This window comes from Nicotiana tabacum, chromosome 15, assembly GCF_000715075.1.
Source record: "Nicotiana tabacum cultivar K326 chromosome 15, ASM71507v2, whole genome shotgun sequence".
Taxonomy (NCBI): Eukaryota; Viridiplantae; Streptophyta; class Magnoliopsida; order Solanales; family Solanaceae; genus Nicotiana; species Nicotiana tabacum.
Window position 1 is genome coordinate 126,500,199 of NC_134094.1, and position 19,384 is coordinate 126,519,582.

Sequence of the window (19,384 nt, forward strand, 5' to 3'; positions counted from 1 at the left end):
GCAGATGTTCAGACTTTGGCTAATCAGTTCGTGAGGTTAGATGTTTCAGAACCCAATCAGGTTCTAGCTTGCACAGTCGCTCGGTCTTCTTTATATGAGCGCATCAGAGAGAGGCAGTATGATGATCCTCATTTACTTGTCCTTAAGGACACGGTGCGACACAGTGATGCCAAACAGGTTGCTGTGGGGGAAGATGGGGTTCTGCGAATGCAAGGTCGTATTTGTGTGCCTAATGTGGATGAGCTTTGTGAATTAATTCTTGAAGAAGCACACAATTCCAGGTATTCTATTCATCCAGGTACCGCCAAAATGTATCAAGATTTAGGACAACATTATTGGTGGAGGAGAATGAAAAAGGATATAGTTGCATATGTAGCTCGGTGTCTGAATTGTCAGCAAGTTAAATACGAGCATCAGAGACCTGGTGGTTTATTTCAGAAGTTAGAAATTCCTGAGTGAAAGTGGGAGTGTATCACTATGGATTTTGTTGTTGGGCTTCCACAGACTCCAAGAAAATTTGACGCAGTTTGGGTCATTGTGGACAGGTTGACCAAGTAAGCACATTTCATTCCATTGGCAGTTACTATTCTTCAGAGAGGTTAGCTGAAATTTACATTTGTGAGATTGTCCGCCTTCACGTTGTGCCCGTGTCTATTATTTTAGATCGAGGTACGCAGTTTACCTCACATTTCTGGAGGACTGTACAGCGTGAGTTAGGCACACGAGTGGAGTTGAGTACATCATTTCATCCACAGACAGACGGACAGTCAAAGCGCACTATTCAAATATTGAAAGATATGCTCCGCGCTTGTGTTATAGACTTTGGAGGTTCTTGGGATCATTTCTTGCCACTTGCAAAGCTTGCTTATAATAATAGCTACCAGTCGAGCATTCAGATGGCTCCATATGAGGCATTATATAGAAAGCAATGTCGATCGCCAGTTGGTTGGTTTGAACCGATAGAGGCTCGGTTGTTGGGTACTGATTTGGTACATGATGCCTTAGATAAGGTCAAAATTATTCAGGATAGACTTCTCACAGCTCAGTCTAGGCAAAAGAGTTATGCCAACCGTAAAGTTCGTGATATTGCATTCATGGTTGGAGAAAGAATATTGCTCCGGGTCTCACCTATGAAAGGTGTAATGAGGTTCGGAAAGAAGGGCAAGTTGAGCCCTAGGTATATCGGACCCTTTGAAATTTTTGAAAGGGTGGGTGAAGTAGCCTACATGCTTGCATTACCACCTAGTTTATCAGCGGTTCATCCGGTGTTCCATGTGTCTATGCTCCGGAAATATCATGGTGATCCGTCCCATGTGTAAGATTTCAGCTCAGTCCAATTGGACAAAGATTTGACTTACGAGGAGGAGCTGGTGGCTATTCTAGCCCGACAGGTCCGACAGTTGAGGTCTAAGAGTTATCCTTCAGTTCGAGTGCAATGGAGAGTTCAGCCGGTAGAGGTATCTACCTGGGAGTCTGAGTCGGACATGTAGAGTAAATATCCACACTTATTCACCAGCTCAGGTACTTTTTCTAACTCTGTTCGAGGACGAACGTTTGTTTTAAAGGTGGAGAATGTGATGACCCAAAATATCATCTTTAAATTTAATAAGTAATTTTGTGTTCTAAGACCTCGAAAAGCACTATTTATCATTTCTCGACTTGCGTGCGTAGTCCGTACAATTTTCCAAAAAATTTTTATGTGAAAAATAGATTAAAATGTGAAATAGAGCTTTAAACCTCAACTGAGTTGACTTGGTCAACATTTTTAGCAAACGGTGTTTTGATAATTCCGGTAGCTCCGTATCATAATTTGGGACTTGGGCGTATGCCCGGGATTTAATTTGGAGGTCCCTAGCTCAAGTTATGATCATTTAACGGAACTAGCAATATAAAGGCTAAAGATTTTCAAGTTTGACCACGGGGTTGACTTTTTGATATCAGAGCCATAATCCGATTCTAAAAATTTGAATAGCTCCGTTATGTCATTTAGGACTTGTGTGCCAAATTTAAAGTCATTCCGAATTCATTTAATATGGTTTGGCACGAGATTTGCAAATGGAAACGTTTAAAACTCAAAGTTCGAATCGGGGTATGAATTGAAATTTCAGCGTTGTTTGACGTGATTTTTGACCCCGAGTAAGTCCGTATTATGTTTCTGGACTTGTTGGTATATTCGGATGGGGTCCCGAGTACCCCGAGTGTGATTCGAATCGAAATCAGAACAAGAATTGGACTTAAGCAAAATCTGAAATTTTGCCTTCTGTTGTAATCGCACTTGCGGATTTTTGATCGTAGGTGCGAGCTCGCAAAAGCGAGCCTTCCATCACAGAAGTGGCCTGGGTAGGCTGGGCAAAGGTCCGCAGGTGCGGAAACTGACACGCACCCGCGCGTCCACAGAAGCGGACTTGGCAATCGCAGAAGCGGAAGGCAACGCAAGTGCGCATTTTTCCTCCGCAGGTGCGAGGCCTCGCCTGGCAGCCCCATTTCGTAGAAACGAGATTTTTCTCGTAGATGCGAGTTCGCATGTGCGAGCCCAGGCACCGTAGGTGCGGAAATGCCTGGGCGGTGTATATATCGAAGAGTCCGATATTAGTTTCACATTTTGGTCGTTTTGAGTTCGGTTAAGATGGATTTTTGGGCGATTTTCACGGGAAACATTGAGGTAAGTGTTCCTTATCATATATTAATTATATTTCATGATTCCATACTCGTTTATATTATGAATCCGTGAATTTATGGAAGAAAAATCAAAATTTTCTAAAATCTTCCAAAAACAAAAAATTTAGATTTGAAGGTCCATTTGATATCGGAATTGGATAATTTTTGTATGGTTGAACTCGTAGCAGAACGGGTATTCGGATTTCATGAGTTTTTTCGGGATTTGAGGCGTGGGTCCCACTGTCGAATATTTTAATAAATTTCGGATTTTTATCCAGAAAATTAGTAAATTCATATGGAATTAATTCCTATGATTCGTATTGAGTATATTGAATTGTTTATGAATAGTTTTGAAGCTTTTGGAGACAAATTTAAAAGAAAAAGTTGTGGTCGAGTAATTGATTGGAATTTGCAAAGCGAGATAAGTGTCGTGGTTAACCTTGACTTGAGGGAATAGAACCCTTAAATTATTTGTTATGTGAATTGTATGTGAACGATGTATAGGCGAGGTGACGAGTGTCTATACGTCATCAAATTAATTATTTGCCTACTTACTTGAAAATCATAAATTGTTTTAAATTATGAATTAATTATTATAATAATTATTTTTCTCCTATTCTTTGTCAAATATTAATTCTTGAATTTCTGCATTAATTGTTACATGCTATTTGAATTATGTGTTTTAATTGTTATTTGACATTTAGCATATTAAATATTAAACTGCCTATTTTCTCCCTGATTTCCATAATAATTTGCAATTTGTCATTGTTTGTTTTGTAATTAAATCATAATTATTGTATACTTGTTGTCTTATAATTTTATATTAATTATTGTATTTACTGGGGAAATTTCTTCTATAAGAATTGGTAAATGGATATAATGGATGATCAGGTTGCACGCCGCAGCAGACTTATTAAAAGTCAATATTAGGGGATCGGATTGCATGCCGTAATAGACTTATCTAAAAGTCAATATTGGGGGATCGGATTGCACGCCGCAACAGACTTATTAAGAAGTCCATATTGGAGGATCGGGTTGCACGCCGCAACAGACTTATTAAAAGTCAATATTGGGGGATCGGATTGCACGCCGCAATAGACTTATTTAAAAGTCAATATATATACTTGATTAAAAAATAATTATATGAGAGGATTGAAAATGAATATATTGTGAAAGCGGGTTGCACGCTGCAACATAATTGAATGTGAATATATGTGAGAGCGGGTTGCACGTTGCAACAGATTTGATGGAAATGATAATTGGTTATGACTGCTGAATTGACTTCAATTATTATAAATGAGTTACCTGATTTATTTATATTATTTATTGTTGTTACTAATATTGCGTACATGTTAATGTAAGTGACCCGCCTTAGCCTCGTCATTATTTCGTCGAGGTTAGGCTCAGCATTTACCAGTACATGGGGTCGGTTGTACTGATACTACACTCTGCACTTCTTGTGCAGATTTTGGAGTTGGTCCTAGCGGCGTACCATAGACTTGCTCGGATTTCAGCTACTCAGAGGAGACTTGAGGTATAATTGCACGGCGTTCGCAGTTCTGAAGTCCCCGTCCACTTTACTTTAGCTGTGTGTTTGTTTTCAGACAGCTTTATTTTATTTAGACATTTATTTATATTTATTCTAGAAGCTCATGCACTTGTGACACCAATTCTGGGATGGTATTTAGACAGCGTTGTTTTTATGGATTATTTACTATATTTTAGACTTTACTTCCGCATTTGTTCTTTGTTATTAATAAATTCAAAAATTATTTTAAAAATGGATAATATTATTCTAACGTTGGCTTGACTAGCAAGTGAAATGTTAGGCGCCATCACGGTCCGAAGATGGGAATTTCGGGTCGTGACACAAATACTGTCTGAAATAAAAATAGACAGAATAATAACAATAACAATTAGTACTAGCTCAATATATAAGCATTGCCTTTGCTACAATCTTTACATCTCCAAATCACCATAGCTTTTCTTTTCATTGTGTAATGTTTGTAATAACAAATACAAAGAGGGAAAGACAAAAAGACATTTTGTGATAGTGTAAATCATATAATTTCAATAAAATTTGTTAAACTATATTGTGAAGGTTCTGATCGCCCCTAATTTTTTTCTAAAAGATATTTTAATTGATTTAAATTTTAATTTGCAAGAGTTTCCCATCCGTAAAATATTTGCAGCTAATTGATTATAGTAGTCCATTGAAAAACTCCCACGTTGACTGCGAGACACTTCATTGCGGAGATTTTAGAAATCAACGTGCTAACAAATTGTAAGTTTTTTTTTTATCAACGGAAATCATAGATATACCTCTCTTCCAGAAAAAAACTTCTTCTTTATAGTAGTAAAAATATGTTTTTGTTTCAACAGTAGTAAAAACATGTTTAAAACAAGACAAATGAGCTTTGTAAATGAAGTTAGGCTTTTGTTAATATATTAACGTTAAATACATATTCTCAGTAAGCTTATATTGCTCCATAAATTGGTTCGTTAATAGAAGTAGAGCTTTACTAATATACTTTATAATAGTTTTTAACGTTTGACGATGTCAGATAATTATACGAAGTTTGAGCAAAAATATTCAAACCAGTGTACTTCGAGTTTAGCATTAAATTAACGATCTAGTCAACAATGTTAAAGCTATAACTCACTGTAGCAATTATTCATAAGATATACGATTCTTTAATTTGATTTAATTTAATTTAATTTATTTTATGTATAAGTACACACTATAATTTTTTAAAATGTTTTCATAAATAGCTTTTGAAAATTGACTAATATTTAGTTATTCATGTAACGTTTATTATTGATTGAATCTCTTACCCTAATTTTGCACGATTTGTCGGCATACAATTATAAATTCGCATCAAAATAAGGAACTTTTTATTATTATTTACCTACTAATGTCCGTTTTAAATTAATTGCATCTTATCGTTTTACATTTGTCCACATTTACCTTATATTCAAAAAAGAAAAAGAAAAGCTCACGTTAGCTATTAGAAAAGAAAAAGGTAACCTATTTTTCTCTATTTGTCCACTTTTATGATCACGTAAACCACATTTTTGGAGGGAAAATTTTAAAAGACCAAACAATTATTCCTATACTATAAGATGCCATTCGATTGTTCAGAAATTTAAATTGCAAAAATATTTAAAAGGTGGGCTCCACCTGCTACGTCAACGTGTCAGTATGTAATTGGAGAGCCACGCAATTTCTTCCACGGCCCTTCTGAAAATGTACCAATCGAAATACAAGCTCCGAACCTCAGATTTGGATCCAAACCAAACCGAAGCTTAGCCTCGGTCCGAACCTAACCTCGCTCCACAGTAGTTCGTTGAAAATTTCGCACTATTTTCGATCACTTTATCTCTCTCTCTCTCTCTCTCTCTCTCTCTCTCTCTCTCTCCAATCAGCTCGTTTTTTCTCTCTCCTCGCAGCTACCATTTCCTATCGTCGATTGAAAAACCCTAGAATTCGAATACTCTAAGGATCCAAGCTCCATTGGTGTCAGCTTCAACATTTGCGTGAGTTTAATTTATGAATTTATCTTCAAATACTGTTATAAAACCCTAGTTTTCTCTATGCATGCACCAAATGTTTTGCATTCGATGGACACATTTAGTGCTGGATTTTCGGTGTTTTGAGGCTCTAGTACAGTAAATTTGAAGCTTATGCTACCATTTTGTTCTTAATTGTTAGGTCAATTTGTGTTTTTTTTAATGACAATGGTGTCCGGCCCAGCTTGCACTCAGTTAGATTATTTCACTGCTACCTCCTAGTAGCAAACATAACGAGTAACTCTGCCCACTAAGGCTTAGACAGATGTGAAAAAATCACCTAGTTTTTTTTGTCTTTTCTAGAATTTGAACCTTGGTCTCCCGTGCTTTTCACTGCATTGACTGCTATGCCACACCCTTGGGTGCTTAAGTAAATCACTATGTATTTATGTTTTTGAGATTTTTTAGATGATGCTAGTAGTTGTAAAAAAATTGTGCCTTTTTAACCAAAATGCTCCCCCTCCCCCCCAACCAAAAAAAAAAGAGAAGCTTTTTTAGGTTTTTGACAGAGTGTGATTAGCATTTAGCAATATGTTGCCCCTTCTAACGCAATGTGAATGGATGCTTATCGGCTTTCGGCTCCATTTTTGTAGATTATGTGGGCATTGAATTTGGAATCTGTCTTTTAAATTTCTATGTATAGTTTTATGTTGATTTTGCTTTGGAATTATCATTCTTGGAACAGAATGAGTCGGAAGAACTCTGATGTGAGAATTCTCAAATGTTCTCCGAATTCTGAATGGTTTTAAAAAAAAACTACTCTTTTAGCTAGACAAGAAGTCCGCCAGTGGAATTAGTGGCTAGATTTACTTAGTTTGTTGTGCGAGGACTCGTCTCATCCATTATTTATATCTTCAAGCTACTCTTTTCTGTCTTTACCCCAACCCCCATGAGTTCCACTTTATTCTCTAGTGTCTAGATTTAAACTTGATGTTTTGAACAGAAGTTGTGATAGGAAAAAGACGTACTATATTCTTGTAGATATAAACGTGAAGAGTCAATTAGCACAAGAGGAGGTTGTTTTTGCATCTTGTAACTTTTTGTGTTACCACTAGTCTGGATAAGCATTAAGAAAGGTTATTAAGAGAACATCATCGTGCAATGCCATTAAAACAATGCATAGCACTGTTTAGTATGTTACATGGACAAGGGTGCGGATCTCTAATGCAGATTTATCAGCACTTATTCACGTAACTGTTAAGATTCGAGAGTATGGATAGAAGTATGGGTACCTGTGCTGAGATATTGGTAATAGATGTATGCTATTATTTGCCCATACATGCACACAGTATATACACAGTTAACATATTAGGAATGGTAATTAATTGAAAAGCATAGTTATTTATTAGGAGTAGTAATGAATTGAAAACACTAGACCAAACAAGTGTCGATAGTTTCTTTTCACAGTACCTAATATTGCATTCCATTAGTACATCTCACGCAATAGCAACAATGAAACTAAAAAACCCAATCAACCGAAGCTTCTTGGCTAGGGTCGTTAGCAATGCACACTAAGTAAATTGAGCAAATCTGGTGCATATGCCACATGACTGCCAAATCTTATCGGATAGACGCTTGGTGGGGAAGCAGGTTTTGGAAGATTCTTGTAACATAGCTGTTAATTTGATACTCGTTTTCTTGGAATAACTTATGGTTCTTACATTCTTTGCTAGTTGTAATTTTTTCCTGTAGATATGGATTCAGATATTTATTTGCTTTCAATCCGTTTCAGCATATGTCTAGTAACGGACAGCTGCATATAGAATTAAGCAGAGGTACTGGTAGTTATATTTATGTTATTAGATGTGTGCTTTCACGCTTCAGAAAGCAATTTGGAGTCTTTGAGTCGAGGAAGTAGTTAAATTTAGATTGATCTATGTGAACTTCTTCCTGCAGGAGTTGGTGTTTGTCAATTTTTGAAGGAAATGTTTTACTTTCCAATTTAGTGAAGACACTCTGAAGAACTTTTTATTGTTCTCTGTTGCTATGTTTGGCGATTTATACATTGTTTAAATTTTTAACCCTGTAATGCATTGGAGTAAGCTGCATTCTGTTGATTCATATGATTTTTGAAAGTAAAAGAGGTAGCTGGTAACTGCAAAGGAAAGTAAGTTGTTTGATAGATAGTAGAGAGAATTTTTGGTGCAAGGAACAGATAGTTGGGGAGGTGTGACAGCTTGTTGATTTCCTGGAAACTATGTACTGAGAGTTATTTTGTTGAAGTTGTAATTCTCCCTTTTTGAATTTTTGCAGTACCTTCTTGGTACTAGCTTTAATAAAATATCATTTATAGAGAAGAAGAAGAAGTAGAGCGAAGGGATCCTGAAGTTGCTTTCTTTTTGTTAACTCGCAATGATAGCACTGAAAGTCTATGAGAAAAGATTAGTTAGAGACTACCAAAAGGATCCTCAATGTTCTTTTGTTTATGTTGTACTTTAATACACCCAAAGGAAAGAACAATTTCATCATTGTTGCTAGTGAAGGTAATCATAGTGTGGGAACGTAGAAGTCTAAAGCTGACTTTTTGCTTTGCGTTGCTTCTTTTCATGGTTCGTCTTCCCCAAGTTTATCAACATCCGGCCAAAGTGGAAACACTTAAAGTAATTTTGTTTTGTGGATATGCAAATGTTTTGGGGAGATGAACATGTGCATTTTACTGAGGTCGAGTCGGTATTATCCTGCCTTTTGTGAGATAACATGTTAGAGAGTTCCACACTGTCTGCTGCCCACATAAAATAATATATTGATTGTTGTATTATGCTAGTATTAGGAATGGAAAGTTTAATACTGTCAACCAAATACTGCATTAGTTATACAGAGTTTAATACCATCAACCAAATGCTGCATTAGTTATGTGGAAGTTATTTTTTCTTATTCAACCAACTAAACGTTATACCACTTATTCCCAGTTCAAAAAAATCATTATACTACTTATCTGGAATTTTATGTTGGATTGTTCTTGTTTATTGTGGCCAACCAAGCAACTCCTTAGTGATGTGCTTGACATTTAATACACTCCCTCAAACTCAAGGTGATGAAACAACTTGAGTTTGCAACTCTAAACTATGAAGTGCTGCTGGAAATAAATTGACTTTGGCACTGAGACAAAACTAACTTAGCAGTGTACCATTGATAGCGGTGCTATTGATCACTACTCTGGTATGACTACCATTTTCTCTTCACTTAACCCAGCAACAACATGAGAATGCCTTGACTGTGTTTTGCTGTGAATCCATCAGAATGATTGCATGTCGTGAGCTTGACTAAGTTGATAATGACAAACAAGATGCTAATGTGACAACTTGCTGGCATTCCACACTGCTGACTAAGTAATGGTTTGTCAATGACATGACGCTAATCTGGAATTGACAGGTCAATTGACATAAACGACTAACTTGAGATGGTAGCTGTCATTGATTGATCAGTAGATAAATGTAGAGCTAGACAAATGTTGAGCCCTGACTTGACTGGTTAGTTGATGTGAACTGATAACATTAGTCCTAGACAGATGTGGACCCCAACTTGATAGTTTAGCCAATATGGTCAGAAAATTTGGCATTGCATTGGGCGCTGGCATATGGGAGTGTTGTCTACAGGGTGGAAACAACTTAAATTTGTACAGGATTGGCACGATACCATATGAAAAAAAGAGAAAAAAGGAGAAAAACTTTGTGGATCTGGTTATTGACAACAAACAAGAGGACTCATTTTAAAGAACTTTTGAGCTACATGAAATAAGGAAAGTTTTTAAGTTTTTGGGATTCCTAATTATTATGACATAATCATTATGAATGTTCTACACAATTTTTAATTACTCTTAACTTTCAACTATGACGAAATTTATGATGAATCTCTCGACTTTTACAACGACATAATCAATAGAAATTTCTACATAGTATTATTGATGATTCTCTCGACTCTTGACTAGTGTTATCAAAGGCGAAAACGCAAAAAAGCTCTAAGGTTTGTTGGGGCTTTAAGTGCAAAATGCAAATAAAGCGTGGGATTTAAAGAAGAAAGGCGCAAACAGAGAAAAACTACAAATATGTATGTGTAATCTAAGACTAATATCTATAAGGAAAAATATGGACAAAGAAATTGAAGAAAATTTACGATAAAGTGAAATATCAATGGTTTAGAGTTGCTTCTTCACGATAATGCTCAAGGAAAAGTATGCCTTAGAACCTTGATGACAACACTATAGCGCGTGCTAAGCGAGGCGATGCGCTCAACACATTTTGAGCCTCGCTTCTGGGCTTAAGCGCGCCTTTGATAACACTGCTCTTGACAGGGAATAAGGACCCTGCATAATCATTTTTTAGTTGCTAATTAACTACTATTTGTTGGATCCAATTTAACTGCCTTGTTTGCAACAAGCTAGGATCTCTCTGGTGAAGATTCTTCATATTGATTTTCTCAATTGAAATATGCTTACTTGAAAAAACAAATTGGTGGCAAAGAGCTATTAGTAGGGAAACCAGTATAAAAAATTCTAGCTACTACCAATTTAGTCATGTAGTAAGAAGTTCAAGTAGTTCCGATAAAGCATTACAAGCACAAAACATATGTTTGCTCCAAGAAAATCTTGGTGCTTAGGATTCTGATCCAACTGGAGCATATTAGGCATGAGTGGGGCACAAGTTAAGATAGCTGAAGAGTCCTGCAACGAATGGTTTATAGGGGTTTTGCTGAGGTGGTAGTGCTATGATGTGGGAGGGGCATACTGTAATATGGGGATTTTGATTAGTAATTGATTGTCCACGCATGGTGAAAACAGCAACAGGGGTCAATATTTTATGGTTCTAATGGTATTAAGTGTAGTGATAATATTTGGTACTGAGCAAATAAGAAAAACGCATCACCACTAAGATTTTATTCAATAGACCAAAAACCTGTTACGGTGCTCTGCAGGCCGTCGAACTTGCACATGCAGATCCTAAGGTCGCATGCCCAAAAATTTATGTTGTGTCCGCTGTCCAGCATTGAAGCTGGGATCTTATTCGAGTAAAATATTAGAGCTTCAATGCCTTGCCCTCCCATTGAGTGTGAACATCCATAAGTAATTGGTTATGCCCTCTCTTTCATTTTTCTGATAAGGATTATGCCCTCGTTTTCATATTGCTCGTGTAGATGGTATCTTTGTGTTCATATCATATTTACTTATTCATTGAAATAGTACCATCAAAAGTGTGAACATACAATTATTACTGCATGCCACTTTCTGGTAATCTCAAATAACATCTATTGACAACTATTGTTCAGCACTGTTGATAGCAAAAAGCACTATGAGTGTTTCAACTTGACCTAACTACACTTGAATGATCTTCTTGCAGGAGTTTGAGGCAGCCATTCTTAACTTATAAGAGAATAGTGACCAGGTGACTGTCTAAATGCTGGATTGTACATCAGTTGCTATGTGAGGTTGTGAATTAATTGATATTCATTGATATATTTCTATGTTAGTAACCACGTAGCAACATTTAACAATCAAAGACTTCGGAGTTAAATCATCTATGCCTGGCAACGATGTTGGAGATAGGGTTCACAATTTCTTTGCACAAGACAGCTTGTCACAAGAGCAGCATCGTTCCCCAGTAGTGGAGGGAAATTGGCCAGCTCATAGTAACAATCTGTGGGTTGGAAGTCAGAGACAGATAGGTGTACTGACTCCCAACACAAAGAATTACAATTTACAGAACTCTGGTAATTTGACATGTCATGTTTCTCTAAACTATTATTTGATAGCTATATCTCAGTCTGTTAGTTATTCTCTTACATTTCCTGCATTTGCAGATAGTGGGAAAGGGCCGAGCAGCTACCCTTTTACCAGCCAGCATGGCTTGAATTTTATGCAATCCACTCCAAGGCCTGAGTTTGCAAAGAGCCAGTCACAAAATCAGCAGGCAAATTTGAATGGTTACATGTATAGTGATCAGTTTCACCAGACAAGGCAGGATGAAGCAAAATTTCTCTCTATCGATACAGGTTATGATCAACGTAGTCTAGCCTCAGGAGGCCTATCTCCTTATGCATCACAGCAAGGAGTAGGTCCAGAGCAGCAGGCAAGAGTACCAGTTAGGTCAGAACCTTCTGAGAGTCCTGCTAGTTTTGATCTTTTTGGTGGTCAGCAAATGAATCGTCAGCAATCAAACATGCTGCAGTCTCTGCAGCGGCAGCAGTCTGGGCATAGTGACATGCAGCAAATGCAACTCATGTTGAAGATGCAAGAACTTCAGAGGCAGCACCAACTTCAGCAATTAGATGCCAGGAAGCAAAATACACTAAATCAGGCATCTGGTAGCCATCCCCCTGCATTGGTTCATGACACTACAAATTCTGGTGCATTAAATTATCCTTGGGCAAGTGATCTTGGAAACACAAATTGGTTGCAACGTGGTTCTCCAATCATTCAGGGATGTTCCAATGGACTCAATCCAACCAACATTGGACAAGCACAACAGTTAATGGGTTTGATTCCTCCATCAGCGGACCAATCTCTATATGGAGTTCCTGTTTCTGGTTCAAGAGGAAGTGTGAACCCATTTTCACAAGTAATTGATAAGCCCACAACGCGTCCAATGCCGACCTTTGATAGTTCATTTCCGGGTAATCAATATGCTGCATTGCCGGATCAAGTCAGTGGGCAGGATGGGACTTTCATTCCTAGACAGAGATCCCAAGGCGGCCATTTTCTCGGACATGCTTCAAGTCAAGCCCTGACTAACCCGATAAATATGGAGAACCCTCAACAAGCAAATATTATGCAGAACAGTTCAGCTTTCCAGGACTTTTGTGGCAGACAGGGTCTGGCTGTTCCTCCAGAAAACTCACAGGAACTAGCAGGGGCACATGCTTCTTCCTTGCAGAATGAAGTCGCCTTAGATCCTACAGAAGAAAGAATATTGTTTGGTTCAGAGGATAATATGTGGGTAGCCTTTGGCAAGAGCCCTGATATGAATGGGGAAGGTGGTAATTCATTTGATGGTGCAGGTTTATTGAATGGTACTTGGAGTGCACTTATGCATTCTGCTGTTGCAGAAACTTCTAGCAGTGACCTTGGGGTACAGGAGGAGTGGAGTGGTTTAAATTTTCACAGTACGGAAATTCCTTCAGAAACTCAGAATTTGATGTATAACAGTGGGAGACATAAAACATCTGCTGCTGAGGAAAAGTTGCCCCCAAACTCATCCTTGAATTCTGTTTCTGTTCAGCCCTCTGATAGCACCAATGTGAACAATAACTATTCCGATGTCCAAGGCCACAGGCTCCCATATGAGCCAGGCCAGAGTTTGCATGCCAACTCTTCTCAAAGACTTGTCCAGTCATCGGAGGAAGGAAGCAAGTTGTCAAATTTCGGTCCACGGCAGAAGTCAGTTGTTGAAGTAAGCCAGATGATGTTTGGGAGTGCTTCACATCCTATTGACAGCGAAATAAATGCGAGAAAGATTTCTGGTTCTTTGACACCTGAGATTGGTGGAGCTAGACAACTATGCTACAAATCTGCTGGTTGGAGTGACGTAGGATCAGCAGTGCCCTCTGGAGATGCAGCTTTAAGAGTTTCAAGTGAGAATTCGTCAAGTCGTTCCCAGGATGACAATCGGAAGAAATTCATCCAAGCTGAAGTTGTTCAAGGTGGTGTGACATGGAACTCTAACTCTGGCCATAATTCTGCAGTTGATATGGAGCATGCAGGATCATCTATCGCAAATCACCAAGTGAATTCGGAGGTCTTTAACTTGCATAATTCTGGCTCTGCACCCAAGTCAAGTACCATGAGGGGTGGCGAAGAAACCAGTCAACTGCAAAATAATTATCATTCTGATTATTGGAAGAACAATGATTCCTTTGTCAAGTCTACAGTAAGCAAAGCCTTGGGAGCTTTACAGCGTCATGTTACCAAAGACAATCAGGTCTTGCACTCTTCGAGGGGTATTAGTGACATAGAAGTCAAAATGCATGGGCTGCAGAACAGCGATAAGAAGAACTCGAATGACAGCTACCGCTCTAACTTATTCCCTCCTTCTGCTGCGATGAGGGAAAATTTCTTGTCAGATGCGAGTGATTCAAGGTGTCTTCCTACTAAGCAGAAGTCGTCTGATCAGGTTGGACAGAAAAATTCTTGGGTTCGCAAGTTTCAGTATCATCCCATGGGAAACATGGATGAGGATTTGGATCCTGCTTATGACAGGAAACAGCCTAGTCATTCTCAGTCTATGCTGCAGCACAATGCCAATCATGGCCAGTTGGAAGTATTTGGTCAGGTTCCCAAGAGTCAGACAGAAGTGGAAGAGGTGATATATGTGCTTCACATAATACATTTTTTGAATCTTACATATCTTTGGTCATTAAATAAAAGGTAGTGTTCCTTAATATACAGGGGCAGCCGTCTAATGGTCTGAGAGATGGCAAAGGTTTTAGTGAGGTGCATTCGCGAAGCAGCTTCCAGAGTGGTGGATCTAGTATGCTTGGCCGCTTCAATAGATCAGATTTATATTCACCAAATACAGCTGCACAAACTAGGTAGTTAATTTCCTGATACTCTTAACTATTTACTTAATCATGCTCTTAGGTAAATCTCTAAAGATCATAGAAGAGTTAGAAGTTCTTCTGCTCATTATTCCACATATTTCTTAGTGGCCTTGTTGACTGCCATGTTCTGCTGTAAAAACTGTTCCAGTGCAGTTTGTGTTCTATTGTTTGATTGTTTTTCTGGTTGCAGTCCAAACATGCTCCAGCTTCTTCCGAAGGTAGACCAATCAAGCGTGCGTGGTTCTATGACTCAGTGCAGTAATTCTGAACAGCAAGTATCATCTGAGATGCCTGAAGCAGAAAATTCTGATGGGTCTGTTGGTCATCTCCAGCAAAGTCAGTCTTCTGCCTCTCAAGGCTTTAGTCTACAACTTGGCCCTCCATCTCAGCGGGTATCAGTTCAAAACCATTCTTTGTCATCTCAGAGTACCCAAGCAGCTAGCTCTTCACACTCTCGAGCTGCGGAGGAGATCGGAGAGAAAAGTCGGGGACGGATGTGCCCTCCTCATCAGGGTCAATCCTTGCCTCCTGCTGAACACTCTCTGGAAGAGTTGAAGAATAACAGATCTGGGGTTCCAGGAAGTACATATAATGAAACTTCTTCGTACACGATGCCTGGAAATTTTTCTGCAGCATTTGATTCTAGTTCTGGTTTTCCCTACCTGAGAAGCCCACATCAAAATCCACCTATGGTTAGAGCTACTGGGCAACTCTCAACAAATCAGTCTATAAGTGTATCTTTCAATAAACATGGTCCCCTTTCTGCTGAGAAAGGTGACTCTATCAGAGGACCTGAAAGTGGTCAATCTGTACAGCCTTCTGTGCCCGAAGGGGCTGGTGATGTTAAACAGGATAAACCTACTATCACTGCAGGTACATCTCAGTTAAGTAACGCCAATGATCCCCATGAAAGGCTCTTTGCAAATCAAGCTTCATCTAAGGAGCCTGGGTCAGTTTCTCAGCCTTACTCAATGTCTGGCATCGCTCAACAGGGTGCATCTTCAAAAATATTCGCTAATATGTGGACAAATTTTCCACCACGGCAGCCCCTTTTTGGTGCTCAATCCAACAAGGAGTCTTCTCAAATTCACCAGTCGCATCAATTGAGTATTATGGAGTCATCATTGTCTGCTGCTGAGAGGCAAGGCGATCAAGATGCAAATAAGGAATGGAAGTTCACATCTGAGCTTGACACAAGCACAGTGAATATTTTGGGCTCTGTTGAGGGGGAAGAACAGCGAGTGAAGGAAAGCCCTTCTCGACAAGTACCATTTCAAAACATTGAACCAGTTCAGATGAATGATTCACAGGATAGAGAACCTGTTGTCAAGAATCTCTCAGAAGGATCCCCTGCAAATTCTGCATCGATGCAGAGAGATATTGAAGCTTTTGGTCGATCTCTGAAACCAAATAACTTCCCTCATCAAAATTATTCCTTACTAAACCAAATGCAGGCCATGAAAAATGTGGAGACTGATCCAAGTGATAGGGCCTTGAAAAGAATGAGGCTATCAGACAGCAATACAGGTCTTCAGCAAATTCCTTCCACTGAATCTAGAATTTTAAGCTTCTCTGAGCAGGAATTTCAAAGAAGCTTATCATCACAACAAGGAGGAAAGATGCCTCCTCAGGATATACTTGCATATCGTCAGGATGATGCTCAGAGCAGATCTCACAACAATAGTACAAATCCATTTAAGCCTGAGCATACTCAGATTAGTCCTCAGATGGCACCGTCCTGGTTTAATCAGTATGGAACCTTCAAAAATGCGCAGATGTTACAGATGTATGAAGCACACAGAGCTGCCTCCATGAAGGCAACTGATAAACCTTTCACCCTTGGGAAGTCTTCCAATGGTTTGCAGACACTTAATTCTATACAGAAAGTAATACCTGCAGATGCTGATAGAAGTCCGATTGGTAATCTTGGGCCAAGTTCAGCTGCTAGCTCTGCTGCAATTGAAGATTTTTCTTCTCCACAGACGTTGCCACTGAATGTTGGTCAAAACCAATTGTTGAAACCCAAGAAGCGGAAACGTGTTACATCTGAACTTATTCCTTGGTACAAAGAAGTTTTACTGGATTCACAGAGCAATCAGACAATCAGGTTCATATTTTGCACAACTTTTAATAAACTCCTTTGCTTGCATGCTGCTTTGCTGCTTTCTCAATGCTTTCTGCTATTCCATTTTGTTTTCATTTGGATTGTCTAAGTTCCAGCTTCAGGTTTGATGATATTTGTTAACTTGTCTATCTGCAGCTTGGCAGAAACAGAGTGGGCCAAATCAACTAATAGGCTTGTTGAAAAGGTATCTTGATTTGCCTATTGTAATCCACTTTTTAAAATTTTGCTTGCTTCATCAGTTCTGAATGCCCATGTTCTTTTAATAATAGGTTGAAGAAGACATTGACTTCACTGAACATGGGCCTCTGAGGCGTAAAGTTAAAAGAAGGCTTATTTTGACGACTCAGCTTATGCAGCAATTATTTCGCGCTCCATCAGCTGCATTTCTTTTTTCAGATGCTAACTCAGAGTATGAGAGTGTGGCTTACTCCATTTCTAGATTGGCATTGGGGGATGCATGCAGCATTGTCTCTTGCTCAAATGGGGATATAAATGCACCTCATTTTTGCAAAGCACCGTAAGTTTGCTAGTTGTTGCGTGAGATGTTTCAATCAGGTGTACAACTTTCTCTCTCTGTGCCCTAATAGCATGTTTTATGTATTTTCATAGGCTTCATGAAAAGGCCAGAACACCAGAGAGAAATGATAACCATACGTTTGCCAAAGCTGTAGAAGAGTTCACGGCAAGAGCAAGGATACTGGAGGCTGACTTTTCGAGGTAATGCTTCATGATTGGCTTACACCATTACAATATATAAGTTTGTAGAATTGTACACTAGACCTCTTGTCATTTTGCCTTTGGGGGCTGGTGGGAGGGGAAGGAAACTTGTTGGAGCCCCCCCCCCCCCCCCACCCACAAAAAAAAAAAAAAAAAAAAAAAAAAAAAAAGTCAGATGAAAATAGAGATGCCTTGCCTTGTGGTAGTTGAATAGGTTCAGGTTTTCTAATACAATGACTTCTCTGCGTTATACAAGATTATCAGATCTTTGGTTGCTTTGGGCTATTCCAGCATGTTTGTTCTCTTCTCTTTCTGGATTATTATCTTGAGCTGCATATCTTCTGCAAAGAAATGTCTCATTTTCTTATGACTCCTGTCCTTGTCCTATGAGTATTTTAGAATGTAGCCTGCCAAGTTACAGAGAAACTACATTTAATGCTAAATTTTAGTCATGGAACTGCAGACTTCAATTCTGTGATCAACCAAATGTGGTTTTATTGGGAAACTCGGGCATTGTTTGGATTCTTATATGGTCTTTTTGCTTCTGTTAGCACATTTTGGAATATTTGATGCTAAAGGTCTTTAATCACCATTCCCACTCTGAAAATACAAGGATAGAAGTGCTAAAGCCGAGTAAATGATCCAGAGAAAAGCAAGTAGTAATTGATTTGTTTCAGAAAAATTCAACACTGTTATAGTCTTTAACAGCTGCTCCATAATGGTTTTCTGTTAATTCCTCGGTGTCCATTTCATTTCTTATGTGTTACAGTTGTGTTTAGAATCTATCTTCTTTACTAAATCAGTTTGTACCTGACAATATACAAGGTAATTCCACATAATAATCTCTTTTATTCGTTCTTCTCTGATGCAGACTGGACAAGAGAGCATCAATATTAGACGTGATAGTGGAAGGCCAGGATATTGAGAAGTTCTCTGTCATCTATCGGTTTGCGAAGTTCCATGGTCGGGTGCAATCTGATGGTGTTGAGACCTCATCTTCATCAGATGCACGTAGCCATAAACCTTTGGCACAGAGATATGTCACTGCACTTCCAATGCCAAAAAATCTTCCTAGTATGGTACAGTGTCTTTCACTATGATTATAAATGAATTGATTTTCCCCATGTTCTGGTGGTAAATCTACTAGCTCTACTTCTCTAAGAAGTTTTGGTGCTAAATATGCACTGGCACTAGCAACAACAGAAATTGATGGGCACTGAATTGTCACCTCAAATGTAATGCAGGCTGTCCAATCTTTTACATGTTGGCCACTAATGTCTTCTCAAGAAATGTTATTCATTTTGTGTACATCTCTTCAAATTTGTAGGGCGGGAGAGAAAGGACCTGGGGCTTCATTTTTTGCCATCAGTAGAGAAAATACATCTCCCGTGTATTAGGAGACGTCTGTATATAGTTAGCCATCAGTGTTATATGTGTTATACTTTCTCTCACGGAATTGTGAAGGTAATCATAATTGCTTATTGTTACAAACAAATTTATCAACAAAAAAAATTGCACTAGTCAGGTCTGGGGTAATTCAGATTGGCATCATGAGGTAAATATCATGTCCAGGCTTTTCCCGAACTCCGAATCAGTTGAAGATTTACTAGAATTTGCTGTCTTGAGAATTTAATCAGCTGTCTCGTGAAAAAGGACGTTCTTAGTACAGCTTCATGATAATTAGCTCTCTTGTACAGACCTTATGAGTTACAACAACTTGGGATTTGGCTCAATCTTGGCTTCCTGAAATCCAAGATAACACTTAATCATAGATCACACATCTCA

General features: G+C 38.6%; 1 protein-coding gene across 2 annotated transcripts; it reads left to right on the forward strand.

Annotated features, from left to right (window-relative positions):
- Positions 1-6,021: 6,021 nt before the first annotated feature.
- On the forward strand, positions 6,022-19,120 carry LOC107807076 (uncharacterized). 2 transcript variants are annotated; one of them, XM_016631362.2, is made up of 10 exons: positions 6,032-6,195; positions 11,562-11,606; positions 11,692-11,931; positions 12,022-14,519; positions 14,606-14,748; positions 14,948-16,864; positions 17,018-17,066; positions 17,152-17,399; positions 17,492-17,599; positions 18,471-19,120. In XM_016631362.2, the coding sequence occupies exons 3-10, from the start codon at positions 11,742-11,744 to the stop codon at positions 18,697-18,699; spliced, it is 5,382 nt and encodes a 1,793-aa protein (XP_016486848.2). In that variant the 5' UTR covers positions 6,032-6,195; positions 11,562-11,606; positions 11,692-11,741; the 3' UTR covers positions 18,700-19,120. The 2 variants fall into 2 exon arrangements, with proteins under 2 accessions (XP_075087357.1, XP_016486848.2); XM_075231256.1 differs by having other exon boundaries at positions 6,022-6,195; positions 11,562-11,931.
- The last annotated feature ends 264 nt before the right edge of the window (positions 19,121-19,384 follow it).

Bases quoted from the DNA above. Each gene is read 5' to 3' on its own strand.
- LOC107807076 (XM_075231256.1), top strand. From the start codon at position 11,742: ATGCCTGGCAACGATGTTGGAGATAGGGTTCACAATTTCTTTGCACAA. The intron at 14,749-14,947 runs GTAGTTAATTTC...TTCTGGTTGCAG, and splicing joins AATACAGCTGCACAAACTAG to TCCAAACATGCTCCAGCTTC. The intron at 17,067-17,151 runs GTATCTTGATTT...TTTTAATAATAG, and splicing joins CTAATAGGCTTGTTGAAAAG to GTTGAAGAAGACATTGACTT.